This window comes from Dipodomys ordii, unplaced genomic scaffold, assembly GCF_000151885.1.
Source record: "Dipodomys ordii isolate 6190 unplaced genomic scaffold, Dord_2.0 Scaffold94, whole genome shotgun sequence".
NCBI lineage: Eukaryota > Metazoa > Chordata > Mammalia > Rodentia > Heteromyidae > Dipodomys > Dipodomys ordii.
Genome location: NW_012267310.1, coordinates 2,108,754 through 2,124,335, shown reverse-complemented (window position 1 = coordinate 2,124,335; position 15,582 = coordinate 2,108,754). Strand labels below are relative to the sequence as shown.

At 33.3% G+C, this 15,582-nt stretch overlaps 1 protein-coding gene across 4 annotated transcripts in view; it reads right to left on the bottom strand.

The window, feature by feature from the left end:
- Nucleotides 1-15,582, bottom strand: part of Cnksr2 (connector enhancer of kinase suppressor of Ras 2) — a 218,586-nt gene that overhangs the window by 42,076 nt on the left and 160,928 nt on the right. For all 4 annotated transcript variants that reach the window (XM_013026488.1, XM_013026490.1, XM_013026491.1 and 1 more), the window contains 6 exons: nt 15,235-15,283; nt 14,643-14,815; nt 11,999-12,072; nt 11,605-11,676; nt 6,608-6,675; nt 480-580 (listed from right to left, as the gene is read on the bottom strand). In XM_013026488.1, coding sequence (XP_012881942.1) covers nt 480-580; nt 6,608-6,675; nt 11,605-11,676; nt 11,999-12,072; nt 14,643-14,815; nt 15,235-15,283 — 537 coding nt within the window. The remainder of the gene's footprint in view (nt 1-479; nt 581-6,607; nt 6,676-11,604; nt 11,677-11,998; nt 12,073-14,642; nt 14,816-15,234; nt 15,284-15,582) is intronic.

The window sequence follows — 15,582 nt, the reverse complement described above, 5'->3', positions numbered from 1 at the left end:
AACCCTGGCTCTATAACACTAAGTTTTATCAGTTGCTTCTAAAGCACATAGGAATAAAATTCATTCATGTGGAGTAAGGTCAATTTCTATCTCTTCTTTAAAGAATGTTTTGGTTGATATGTCCAGGAAGACCACTATGATATAAACAGATCTAATCTGTTCTGACCACTATTTTCTTGATTAAATATTCTTTGAACACTTAAATATTTTCTACTTGGAGAGAGTGAGGGAAGGGTGACAATGTTCAAAAAGAAATGTACTCTTTATGTGACGATTTATGTAACTGTAACCTCTCTGTACACCACCTTTACAAAAACAATAAATAAATTAAAAATATTTTTCTTCGTCATGTTAGACTTCAAATTTATTTTTCCCTAAAAAGCCTGAGGTTTGACCTACAATTCCTTACATAATTTTTTAAACATACACAGGGATCTTTCAGGTGAGAGAATCTGGTGCTGTATTAAGCATATACTTACAGAGGGAGGCCGTGGGTAAGTATCATAGGGAGGTGGAGGACTGTCCTGTTTTGGCGTTGATGGAGTGTCTGCTTCTTCCTTGTCACTCTCACTCCAGTAATCTGAAAATTCATGCACACAGATACATTAATGTTCTAGGAAATGTTTCTAGTCACATTCTAGTAACATATGTTACTGTTTAACAAAATGAAATTAAAATTCCACTCCCATACCACATTCTCCAGTATTCCTTTAACCCCAGAGTCACCAACTTTTGTTCTCAGCTGGTGTTTTGAAGATGAAGGGCACAATCACCTACTTCCAACCTCCCTTTAAAGCAAGGGCTCACACATCGCTGTAATTTTGTGGAGTAAGGGAAAAGGCAATGTGAGAGCCAACTGAAGTTTATGGTTCTTTCAGTTCTAGACCAAATCATTCTGAATTCAGCGCCAATTAATAAGTTCTATCACATGATGCATCTCAAAGTTGTATTATTTTATCCTAAAGATGAATATTAACACAAACAGTTACAAAATAACATTCTCAATTATTTTCTTTGGCTTCAATTCACTGGTTATCTAACAAGCACCGTTTCCAAAGTCATGCTGACATGAATCTCCCTAACACCATACTCCCACTTCTCTTTGAAACACATGGCAAACTCTGATTCTTGCCAAATGCAAAAGGGCAAATCTGCTGATGAGGCTATAAGTTCCAAACTTCAGAACTACTTAAAAGGGTAGAAAATGTAAGCCAATAGACAAAGTGACTTGACAGTCTTCAGGCAAGAAAGAGGGTGAACAACTAACTCTGGGAGATGTATTACTAGAGGAAGCGGAAATCAAAGCTATTCCACTAATCTCTTAGCCACCCTGTAAATAGTAGGTTAATTTTTATGTGATTTACAAGAACAAAAATCCAGAAGTATTATCTACACTAAGCTCAGACAAGAAAAGGTATTAAAATAAAAGGTTCTTTATGCTTAGGAAAATTTAAATCACTAAAGATCTATCACAAGGCTCACCTAATATTCAGATTTAGATGAAAAATTAGAGGACATATTTTTATAGCAACCTTTCTCTTGGCAAAAATTCTCAATTGTAATATTTGCCCTGTGGTGCTGATTAATAATAAGCATTACTAACACTAATGGTAAAATTATCATATGGCAGATAGGAGTAATAGACTTGGGATTTGGATTAAGAAATTGCATTGTCTTAAAGCTCTAAGGATTGCTTCTGAGTCTGGTTTAACATTGTAGGAGAGTTCAATGTGAAGCATATTCATTATTATTTAGTCTTTCCACCTCCTTCTAAGTTTTAATTTTGGTTACTGTGAGTAGGAACTCTTCATCAAAGGATACTGGGAATAAAATAAATAATTTAATAATAAATAATTTAGGCCTTCAAGCACAAGAAAACTGACCATTACTTTCCTTTGAGTAAAAGACAATTGATGTCTAGTTAATCTAAATTTGATGTTTTCTCTTACTGGAAAAACATAGGAAAGTGGAACATGGTAGATCAGGCCTATAATCAAGAAGTGGAAGCAGGAAGCAGGAAGACCTTTTGTTTAAGGCAAGTCTGGTCTACATGATGAGACTTTTCACCTGCCCCCAACCAAACCAAAACATAGAGAAAAACAGTGACATATTTGGCTAGTGACAGTGTAACTAAGTCTCCCCTTATGAATTAATATAGCTGCTCAGACACAGATCATGCAAATGCAGACCAACAAAGCATGACCTATATAATAAGGCAGATGTAGGTTCAATTCTAGACCGAGTTCTGTGTCTATGTCTTGAAATGGCTCCTTAACCATACTTCTCTTCATTTGTTTTCCTAATTTGTGAAGGGGGGAGGCTAATAACAACCATTATGTGGAGTTATGTTTAGGAGGTACCAAATAAGGTAACTTATATTCAAATGCCTTGCACCCTGAACACAGTAAGTACTAGGGCTGCTTATCTTCCTGGATGTTTTTGTAGGTAGTATGCTAGGGCAGTCTGACCCAGATCACAGAGGCAATAAAGGCCTGGCATTCATCTTCTTGACATTAGTTTTTATTTTTTTAATTGTAGCAATTTCCATCAGTGGAAAGTGAAATCTGGAGGCCTGTGTTATTGACTAGGCAATTTTATGAGAGCCTGAAATCCTACTTGGGAGTCAGTGTGAATCCCTCAAAGCAACAGGCTGGTCAAGATTACTTCACTCTCATCCTTCTCATTATTTCTAGAAACTCTGGCTGATTTTTCTCCTTGATGCTTGGACTGATACCTTGGGATTGTAAGGAAATGGTTGTGTTTAGTACACGGAAAAGATCATCAGCATTTTATTCAGGGCTCCATAGTGGTAGATTTGGGAGATTCTCTTTTTTTCTCCTCAACTACAGTAGACAGAATTCATATTGACTATTTGATATAATTCTTGGTTTATTAAAAAGCACCATCAATCTAAAATTTTCTTGTGCTGCTTAAAAAAGAGAGAACTACCACTCTAAAAATTAAATTCGTATACAAAGCTATATGTGATGGTATGTGTGTGTGTGTGCGTGTAGGAGAGAGAGAGAGAGACAGACAGACAGAGAAATAGAGAGAGAGAGAGAAAGAGAGAGACAGAGAGAGACAGGGAGTCCCAAAAAAGCTACATTAAAAATTTAGTTAAGCTCTTTGGGTGTGTGTGGAAAATTAGAGACACGTCATCGTTTCAAGGCTAGAACTAGTCTAAATTTTAATGAAAGATCAAATGAATTTATTTTCAGAGCTGTCTCACAGCAGAAAATAATTGGATATTTTAACATTTCTGGCACTGATATGTAATATAATACTACATGTAAGTTTATAAGTAATCTGTATAAGCAGTGCCATGCATGACCAGAAGAGGCAAACTTCTACTTTACTTTCATGTATGGATTCAAAAAGATAATTTCTAAAAAATGACATTTCATTAGAACTATCAAATAAATAAATTTCATTTGCTTTTGTGTCATGAGGGCTTTTCAAAGACCTCAAATATTTATCATTTCTTTTTTTTTTTTAATAAAGAAGCAACGTTATTGAGAAGGTTCCTACAGTGACCGGTCAGGGTGGCAGGACAGGCTCGGGAGCTGATGCTGCGACCCCCAGTGGTCCCCATTCTTTGGTTTTTAAAGGCAAAATCCATGAGGTCAAGCCTGGTCTTGGGCAGGTGACCAATGGAATTGTACTACACAAAAGGATTGTACTGTCATACCAGACCACACACAGGTGGAGTTTACCGTAAGCATGTGTGAAAGGCAGGGTTTACCGTAAGCCTGCAGCCCGTGGTGTTGGCAGTTGGAGCTAGATTACAACCAAATATTTATCATTTCTTAATGGTAAAAGTATCAAAATTCCTTTTGTCTAGCTTTTGAAAACACCTAGTATATTATCCTCTATACTCATCTTATTAAGCAATAGCTCACCACACATTTAATTCCTCCCCTGCTATGCTTTAGTACTCATGCATCATCCTTTCCCCACTCTTCCCTATTCTTTGAAGACTGGCAACTACCAGTCTACTCTCAATATTCAAAGAAGTAATTTTGGATGAAGCTGAATTCTAGTATTTGGCATAGTATTCGGGATACGGGAAATATCTATAGGATATGTAGAATACCTCAAGAACTAATCATACATGAGATAGGAAATCTAGTATGCTTCTGCCATATGTTAAAGTGCATTAGGGACATACATTCTATGTGGAACTAGGAATTATTTCAGATATTTTGTTGTGTTGCAGTAGTGAGAGAGATGTGATTGTAACAATTGTAACACTGTCTGCCTACAATTTCTACCACAGTACACTATGTATTAAAATATATACTCACACAATAGACTAGGGCAGAATGAGTCCACAGAATAAATACTTTTTGGAACCTGCATATGGAATGCAATGTACCAATTCTTTCATCCATAATGAAATTTGATAATAATGAATACAGAGGAAATTCACTATAATCAAGATCATGCTCAGCTTCAATGTAATGTCAATAAAATACAAATGTTAACGCTGAAAATCCAAGCTTCCTTGTTTATGTAGATTGACACCTTTCCTAGATTCATTCTCCTACCAATATATTTCTTCAGACTTCTAATTCTTATGCCTTTCAAAGAAATCATAAAAGAAATCTATAAACAGTTATAAGAAATTATTTTATGTCTTTTAAAGATATCTGAAAAGGATAGCTGGTATGTTTTTCAGTACTCCTACCACAAATTTAGGCCTATAAATTACAATGAAGCATGAAGGTGAAAAATAAACTTGTAACCATTAAGGTATGTCTTAGTTACTGATTCAACACTTCACAGGCTTAACTGAAGTTTGCCTGTGCACACTGACTGAATGGAGATTGCTTCTATATTATCTGTAGAATTATTCATGCTGCTTCCATTCCCCAGAATGTTTTAGTTACTTCCTTGACTTTGTATCCTTCTCTTGCAAGAACCCATTCTGAAAATAGAGCATACATAAAATCTTTCCTGTTGCCCTTTCCTGGGAAGATTCTCTTTAGCCCTTTTTCCACTGAGTTTGAATTGTACATTTTTAAGTTTTGGTTTCTATTATTTTATGAAGACAGTTTTTTTTAAACCAGTATATAACTTAATTTCAGAGAGGATGAGTGTTTCTTTCACCTTCACACAGAAATTAAGGGTGTCAGTTGAGGATCTTGCAAATGTTGCAAATGAGGGTCTTAATGTTGAATAAATAAAATCTATCATCTTTACATTAGGCTCACTGACTACTTTTTCCAAGAAACATTTACTCAACTACTCCAACTTCTTCTCATGCATTTTTTTAAAAAAACAAATTTGCATCCACTCCGCAGATATTTTTATCATAAGTTATACTTTGATTTAGTAACTCATTCATTTTATGTGGCTCTTCAGTTTTTAAGTGATTTCGAGGATGCATTTCTGAAGTTCTCCATAAGATGATAAATTCCTCTTAACATCAACCATGTTCTACTTATTTGAGATCTTCCTGTCCTATCTCTTCACTCCACACCAATCCACCAATCTCCACTCCCTAATTCAAAGCATAAACCAAAGGGTGATAAATGTTGGCACAAGTGAAATGTGCCCTCTACCTGTTTTTATTTTTATGTTTTTAAACAGACTGTAGACAAAATGGTTTATACATCACAGGTGGCCAATAACAAAATCAAAAGAAGACTTTTCAAAGTATGAAAACTGGCTTTCTTGTAGTTCAAAATCTTATAGTTCAGAAGTAAAGCTGTATTGGCAATAGGCATGTACATTTGTCTATTGATGGCTGCTTTCACATTAGGACAGCAGTGTTGAATCATTCTGACAGAGCTTGTGTGGCCTTCAAATTATTATTTGGCTCTTTATACAAAAAGTTTATTGATACTTGCCTAAACATTTGGTGAAAAATTAATTTTGGGACTGGTTATCTTTACTGGATCTCTACAACATTAGTTTTTACATGTTATTAAAATGTTTTTGCTGAGATTTCTACTCTAAGTCTGAAAGGAAGTAGGCTTTTAGAATGTCTACATCAGCAAACTAGCTGTGCTCATTGAAGACATAACTCCAAATACATTTGTGTTAGTATTTAAATTCTTTTTACTTTAAGATGCTTTAAATAATTAAAAAATGATTCATGTTTCCAAGGGATGTACAGCAAATAATCTTTCAAAAATGTTCTGCTACTCCAGGATGCTGACCACAGCTTGCATTCTTGATAAAATTCTGAAATCTTGAGATTTCAATTCTGCTCCATGACACTTTTAATAAATCTGAGGCAAATGCCAAGGAAAATCCCCTAAGATCCCAGTTGTATAGTAAGAACATAACCAACTGAGATAGTGTAGAAAAGATCATTTTTAGTCCTAAAGATTTTGTTTTCCCATAGGAAATATAAAGAAAGGTCAATATTCAGGAGAGGATTCAACATTATCTGCTTTCAAAACTCATGAGTTCAGTCCTTATCTCTTCAGCTTATTAAATTTTACCTATTAGGTGCTATGGATTTAAGTTGCCCCCTCTCCCAAATAATAATACATAGGTGTATTTTTCTCAAGTAATTGTAATGAATCACCATAAAGGATAACGATATGAAAAAAACCCACAATACTATTGTAAAATAAAAGGTTTTCCTTTTTTTTACCTTGCTCTTGCTTAATCCTCTCTCTTTCTGCATATCCTGCAGTCAGCATATTAATTCTGTTAAGCCACCTAAAAAACAAATACTGAAATCAATATTTTAACTTAATTTCTTAAATTTTACTCTTAGAAGTATTACAAGATGTCTAAAACTACATGGAATACATATGTTTTTTATTCTTGATAAAGTCTTCAATGAATCATATTTTACTGTAGTACAAGTTGTTCCCACACTAAACATATTATTTCAATAGAATAGCTGTTATTATTTGTAATATAAAGGATTTTGAGTTGAGCAAGGTTGGATGTAGAAGCACTCCAAATATTCCTACTGTTCCATATCTTCAGAACAAATGCTTCTTTAGAGATTCTTAAATAATATCAGGCCCTGATACAAGAAAAAAAGTTATACACCTTCTGAATAACAGTACTTTTACTATGAAATGATAGTTTTGATTAAACTCATTCAAGTTTAATAGGAGAAATATACCTTAGGAGTAATTCCAGAAACTTGTCTCTATATACAAAAATATTTAGTTTTCCAAGGACAGAAAATGCTTTTTATATTGTTTGGAGCTAGAATGAGTAAATTTGGATTTTCCAATATAGTCAACATCATTAAATTGTGCCATAATCTGATGTATGTATGTATGCATGTATTTATGTATGTATGCATGTATCTAATATGTATGTATGTATCTAATCTATCTTTAAAAAAACTTGTGATTGAGGTTTTCTCCTAAGATCTTATCTTTTCTGTCAAGTAAAATACATTCTTTGAAGTAACTCAGAATATAATTTCACCATTTTTGCCAAGTGGTATTGAGTATATCAAATACCTAGCATATCTTGAAAAGAAGGAAAAGTTATGTCTTTAATAAAATCAATTTCTTGAAAACTTACACTTTAATTTTGGTAATAGGTCACTTAAGGTCAAGTTTCATTTCGGCAAAAGCTATAAGTAATTATCATCTCATGTATGTGTGGGAAATGAAAAAGGTACTAGAATCCTGTAAAACACTGATCACATGAATTAAGTAGAATATCCTCCAGAAGATTGTAAACTAGAAATCAATAACTTGATTTTATTATAAATAACTTTTGACAAATATTTCTACTGATTAGTGAAAGGTCAAAATTAAAATGTAAGGAAATTCATTTGCAGTAAGAAAGAGGTTGAATTTTTCCTTCAGGGAAAATCTTACCATTCTTGGGAAAGACTGGCTTGATGGCTTTAGAGATAAGATAAAATCTTCGTTGAAGATTTTAATACAGCACTACATATTTGATACTTGAAAAATATCACTGAAATGTAATTAGATCAATATTCTAAAGAACAAGATCCTTATGAGATAATACAAGAAATTTAAAAAGGTCCCCACAACATTTCAATTGAATAATAGATATTAAGTAGCTGCTATGTGTTGAATAATGAATTATGCTGTAGAGACACTGAAATGAGTAAGACATAGTTTCTGCCTTAACTGAACTCTAGAATTGCTACATGGTATAAGACAGTTGAAAGTTTAAACTACTTTTAGGAAGAAAAAAATTATATTCATAATAAAACCTCCCTAGAAAGTTTGTCATGGCTCCTGCATGTAATCTGACCTACTTGTGATGCTGAGAGTTGGAGGATCATGATTTGAGATTAGCACAGGCAAAAGAGTTAAAAAAAACGCAATCTCAAAATAAGAAACAAACAACAGGGCTGGAGGTGACTCAAATGGTATAGTGCCAACATAGCAAGTGCAAGGCCCTGAGTTCAAACCTTTGTACTATAAAACAAGTGTGTGAATATATTAGGCCACTATGGCTAGCTCCAAAATGCTAAATACCACACAGCTGTTGGTATTTCCTTGGAAAACATGTCATTAAAGTTTCAGCTATTAGACATTTACTGATGAACTTGGTTATGATTTACTATTTTAAGTTATAATGAAAGTACACATGTACTCATCAAAGGATATTAGAAACATTTAGTGGAAGCCTATATAAGCAGGGTACTGTTCTAGGCACACAAAATACAGAGATAAATGAGCAAACTTGTTTTTATGATGCCTATCTCTTAGGAAAGCAAACAACACATAGGGATACAAATAGACATATGTAATATATATATAGACACACACACATATATACATATCCATATACATATAAAAAGGAAGGTAAAAAATGAAAATATCAAAGGTGGTGGGAAAATGAGGCTATTTTAGGTAAGGTGGTCAAGGATGCATATAGTGAATTTAGAATCATTTTACTACATTGATAGGAAAGTTCTTTAATATTAAGTCCTGAATTGTTACCTTACCTTACCCTACTAATGCTTTAAAACAAAAAGTTATAGGCAAGATGATTTTGCGTACAGTGAACATGAGTTGTCCAAAGTGACATAGAATAATTAATTGAGAAAGAATTAAGAGTAAAAAATCATGGGAAATGTATAACTAGTCATTAGCCAAATAGAAATTGGTGATAAGCACAATTATAAGGTCATGTTTGCTGATAGAGTAAATAGTCTATAGCTCAAACAAATTTAGTAAATATATCTCGGAATACTTTATTTTGTCTTCATGGATTTCACATAAGAAAACAACAATTAAAATTGTTTCAGTATTCATTAGTAAGGGAACAAATGAATCATAGTGGGATATTCCACAGTGCTTTTCAAATTACTCATAATCAAACATGGAGCTGATATATAGATATGTACATGCTCAGTTTTTTTTGTCAGTCCTGGAGCTCGAACTCAGGGACTGGGCACTGTCCTGAGCTTCTTTTTTGCTCAAAGCTAGCACTCTACCACTTAAGCCACAGCACCACTTTCAGCTTTTTCTGTTTATGTGGTACTGAGGAATGGGACCTAGGGCTTCATGCATGCAAGGCAAGCACTCTACCACTGAGCCATATTCCCAGCACGTCATCCTCAGATTTTATAGAACAAAATTAAATTTAAATTTAATAACTAGGTCCTGTTACTGCTGGTACCATATAAACATTTTTCTGAATTGGGAAGAAAAAGATATATTACTCTGTCCCACAATATAGTCCATACCATGTAGATATGATGATACTTTAGAAATTATGAAATGACCAGATAAATCACATATTTACCTACTCTTGAAGGCTTAGGCAGTACCTTTAAAATACTATATATAGAATAAATCAACATCTGCATTATCTTCCTGTTATATAACAATTAGGTGACTAAACAAAGCTATATGTGGTTGTCTCTCCTTATCACTAATCTTTCGTATCTTTAACAAGTAATATTAAAAACTCTGCATACTGAAAGTAACTACTAACCAAAAGAAAAAACAAAGCAAAACAATACAATTCCATGAGAATTAAATTTAAAAACAATTCATTATTTCAAGTCCATTTATTTCTGAAAGGTATAGTGCACCGTGGCAAGGCTTCTTTAAAATGGCCCTTTCACACTTAGAACATAAAGATTATATTTTTGAATATTTTTACTTTGACCTATTGCTTAGAAAAAGTAACAAACTGAATCACACAGGTTTGTGTTTTTCTCCTGTGACACATGCAGAACTAGATACATCCATAGGAAGCTACTGCTAACATGAAGTAGCAAAGAAAGCCCAGAATGATTTTATTGTTCATAAAATGTATTTTAAGCAGGTAATTTCAAATCTTAAAAAGGCCCCAATTAGCATGTATCATAAATGATTAAATCATGTGAGTTTTTAGTGGGAGGTGACTGGGATCTATTTTATCCATCTTTTAAGACATGCTCATGTAATGCTGTTTATTTTCAATTTGATTATGATGTAAACACTTCATTTTATCCCCATGGCACTGAGCTAAATATATGATAAAATTGACAGTAACTAGAACAGTAGAATTCTAAAATAATTAAAACACAAATACCCCCTCCATTGCATTCAAATTGAGAACAAAGAGATAAAACTCTCTAAATTCCAGGTGCCCTCTACAAAATTTGAAGAAAGGTAGCTACATGAAAGGTTGGTTCCTTTATTAATAAAGGATCTAATCAAATATTTTCAACATCTTTCTGGCTATTTCCTTACACCTTATTATTGGCTTTGCAAAACCTATGTTTGTGTTCTCGTGTTGCAGAGAGTAATCTCTATAAAGACACAATGAGTGTTCATTTAGTTTGCTCAAGTCTATTAATGAAGCTACAGTTTTTATACTTAAAATGCCTGGAAACCATTTTTAGAGACACGTAAAGAAAGGCAAATGAGATGGAATCTCAATGTTGTTTTGATTTGCATTTCATTTATGGCCAGAGATATTGTATATTTCTTCATGTGTCTATTGGCCATTCTCACTCCTTCTTCTGAGAAGTCACTCTTTAAGAAATGTACTCATAACCAAAGGAGGAGGCTGCAATGCTTGGTAAGAAATGTATGCATTATCCTGCCCATGTAATTGTAACCCCTCTGTACAGTATGTTCACAAATAAAATAAAATTAAATTAAAAAAAAAGAAATGTACTCATTACTTGACATGTAACTGCAACCCCTCTGTACATCGCCTTTACAATAACAATTAAAAAGAAAATAAAACAATTGTATTGCATATATTTGAGGTTTACAACCTGATATTGTGGGTAAATGCTGTTATTTAAAACAGGATAGCCACATGGAACTACAGCGGGTCCATAATACTTTAAACCAATCAATCTAGAAACTTCTGGGTTATTTTCTAAGCATTACTGAGAAAGCTTAGAATTTAATATCTGATAAATACTTTTTTTGTGTGCCAGTCCTGGGCTTGAACTCAGGGTTCAGATGCTGTCCCTAAGCATTTTTGCTCAAGGCTAGTGGTCTACCTGAACCTTAGCTCCACTTGCAGCTTCTTAGTAGTTAATTGGAGATAAGAATCTCACAGACTTCCCTACCCAGGATAGTTTTGAACTATGATCCTCAGATTTCAGCATCTTGAGTAGCTAGGGTTATAGGCATGAGACACTGGCACCCAGCTAAATACTTTGAAATTTAAGTAATACTCTACCTGTTCATGTCATCAAGATGTTCAGCAGCAAAATAAAAGCTTTTGATTTTAGGATGACAGGCTTTGAATGCACTGCAAAAAAGGACATTTATTTTTATTACAAATTGGAAAATAAGTGTAAGTCAAATTATTATAAGGGGTAAAAGTGCCTCAACATCTAACCCAAGTTCACACACACACACACACACACACACACACACACACACACACACACACACCTATAGAATCTATCACGATGACAGAAATTATTGTAAAGTTCAATTTTCTGTCCTTATAGCTGTTTTCTTGTTATCTCAATTTGAAAGCATTAGATGAGTAACCTATAATTTAAAAGCTGGGAATTAAAAAACAATCTTATCCCTTCTCTTACTTTCCCTGAATAAAACCAACTTACTATTTCTTGCGGCATTCACTGGCTCTGTCAATCTTAAATTCAGGCAAACTGATGAATCCTTCCGCTTTTTCATCCTAAAGAAGCAAAGTTGTGTTTTAGGTTACTATACAAAAAGTTTCGAAGGTTATACTGTATGACTGTGCCTTAAGTATATATACTAATAAGTGTGTTGATTTAATTCCATAAATTGGACATGATAATTCTATTCTTAACCTATTATATTCTATAAATTGAAAGTATGCTTTGAATACTTACTTTACTGTATTAATCATTTTTAATTTAATCATTTATTAATCATAATATTAAGATAAATATAGAAAATATCATCCTTTTTCAATGTAAAAGATGTTTTATAAGGAATTTTCTGGAGCTTGGGATGTAGCTCAGTGGTCAAGCACTCACTTGCCTACAATGTATAACGATTGGGGTTCTATCCCCAGAAATGCAAAAATGAAAACAAACCAAAAAAGAAAATTTCTAGTGAGAAAGTACATTTATTTTTATAACATACAAATAACTGTAGTTTATATTTGCAATACATAATTTTCTATTATTTGAATGCTCAATCTAAAATATAGAAATGTTTACTAATTCAATTTCCTTGCTTTCCTCCAAACATTCTCTTATCAAACCTGAATTGATTGTTTTCTAGTTGTGTAACTTTTTCTAATTGTGGTTTTTTGTATTGATGGATGACTTTACAAATGAAAAAAGTCAGGCTGCTCTTCAAATATCTAGCTTTGAACACGTTATGAGTATAATGGTGACTTTTCATCTGAAAAACGGAATGAAATCTGTATCTCCTACTCTGTTTGAGCTGTACAAAAATATGATACAAGATTTATTCTGACTCTTAAGTTTGGTACCAGTTATCCCAATTAAGCTAAGACTAAAGGTTAGATCCTTTTATCCTTGGGTCCCTTGTTCTGATCATGACCAAGCTTCTTTGAGGTTTACTATCCCAAGTTTTTACTTGGTCTTCTATACCAGTCTACACCTCTTAAACATCAGTTTTAAGTGAGAGTACACTCCTATTCACTACTTCAAAGAAAATATATAGATTTTCAGTTCTGTGTGTATGTGATGACTGAATTTTATGCAAAATTTAAAAATCAGATGCTACTGGTAGTGACTGGAACTTGTATTATATAAAGAAATATTTAGACTTTTCCACTGTGTTAATTTTAATGCCCTTAATTAAAAAATTAAAAGTCTAAACAATTCAAAATACTTCCAAGGGGTATTGTTGCCACATAATGATGTAAAAAGAGTATATTTTCTTCTACAAAAATCCTGCCAAGGTATTTTTTGCATTGCATACCATGCAATTATCACTCATCTCTCTCAGGATTAACACAGTAACAAACACTTGCTCATTAAAATATAGCTTCTGCTTAAGGAAAAGGGGAGACTACAGGTTTTTGCCAGTTAAACTTTGAAAAATAGAACCTAATCTAGTGTATACTGGATAAATCTACAAGTGACCTTACAATAAAGAGAAACACAAGATGCTGTATCTTGTCATAACTTGGTTGACATATTAAAAAGCATTTAATATGTCTAACTAATACAAATGTGTGCAAAAATTACAGTTTGCTTAAAATAAGACATAATACTTGGAACAGTGTTTCATGCCTGTAACACCACCTGTTTAGGAGCATTGTAGTTTATGGCCAGTCCAAGTAAAAAAGACAGGGAGACTCTCTCTTCGACAACAACAAAAGATGGACATGGTAGTATGTGCATGTCATACCAGCTACTAAGGGGACGTAAGTAGAAAGAATGTGGTACAGGCAGGCCTGGACAAAAAAATGTGATACTATACCTCAAAAATGACTAAACCAAAAAAAGGCCCAAGGGTGTAACATTCTCCTACTTGAGCCAGGCAAAACAAAACAAAACAAACAACCCTCCCAAACCCAAACCAAAACCCCAAACCCTAATAATACAGTAAACTGACAGCTATCAAAAGAATAAAAACATAGAGTTGAGGACATATCAGTGGAAAAGTATATTTTTGGCATATTTTTGAGTGATATAAGAGATTGTGATGATTACCCTGGGTATAAATCAGTCCTACTCTTAATACCACAAAAATAAATACATTAAGTACACTCTCCTCCCCAAAAATGGGTCTTGTGAAATGAATACTTGGTAATTTAAAAACTAGAGTACTACTTCATTTTTTCTTAAGGAAAACAAATAAATTGAGATAATATTGATTTAAGCTACTAAAGTGCATTCTCTTCAAAAATAACAAAGAAAAAATGCAAAACTTGGAGAAAAAACTACAAGACATTAAAAAATCAATATCAAATTTCCATGTATATTGCTTTTAGCTGAATTACCATTTAAATTAGCATGGTAGTTTTAGTTACATATATAGAATTTTGCTATACCTTACCTGTGTTTCAGATATATTGCTACATCAAGATTATTTAGACAATGATCCAGAACTCCTAAATGCAACCATTTTAAGAGGTTGAAGGAAAAAATAACTAGTAGAAATCTTTTGAATTAAATTTAAAGTAAGTGACTATATGATTATTTTGATTGCATGATTTTTAAAATGCAAGTCTCAAGATGGTGACATTCTTGGTTAAAGATAAGTAATAGAATAAGAAAACAAACTACTTTGACTTACCTCTTCATTAATGTACCAGTACAGAGATGCATCCTTTAGGACAAACCAATATTTCTTCCATTTCTGTGAAAAATAACTCTTTGCATCTTTCTTTTTCCAAAGCCAGCCCTCACAGTCGCCACGGCCAAGATCCTTGCAAGAAATTCGCCTTTTGCTCTTGCCTGCTATAGGCCCTAAAGATAAGTGAGTGAAAATGTGCTTGAGATTTTAGAAAAGGTAATAATATAGATCTATAGGTCCTAAAAATAGGCTGGAAATTAAAAAAAATAAGCTGGACACATATTAACCTTAAAGGTCACATTACCCCATTGTATTATAGAATAGAAAAAATGTAAAACATTTTTACCTACCTAAGTTACACAAAATTTAACTAAAAAACATGTAATCCTAGTCTTCCCACTTGTTGAAGGTATTTATTGTAAAAAGTATCAGTTTTGTAACTGAATTGAAGGAGAAGCCAGACTTCTGAGCTCTTACACTGGGGGATTATGCTATTCCTAACCACACTGGGCTCAAGCAAGAGAGGATGGGTGAAGTGTGCTGGTGATGACCTCCGTACAAAGGAAGTAGGTAAAGTTTTCTTTCTCCTTACCTTTATTTTTCTTCTTTGACTTGTGCTGCAGAGAGGACTGCTGAAATGTCTGAAATCGAAAAGGGAAGGATGTTATCTGATCCTGAGAGTAATGTTTTGTTCTAATCCTTCAAAATACATTAATATACCAGGACACTTTACTTTCTAATCTCCCATGAAGTAGGAAAGAATATTATCACTACACTTATTTTTTTTTCTCATGGCCTCTTTTTTTATTGTGAAAATACTGTACAGAGGGGTTACAATTACATGGGCAAGATAGTGAGTACATTTCTTTTTTTTTAATTTCATTTTATTTGTGAACATGCTGGGAGGAGATGGGGAAAAACCAGTCGTTTAAGGATACAG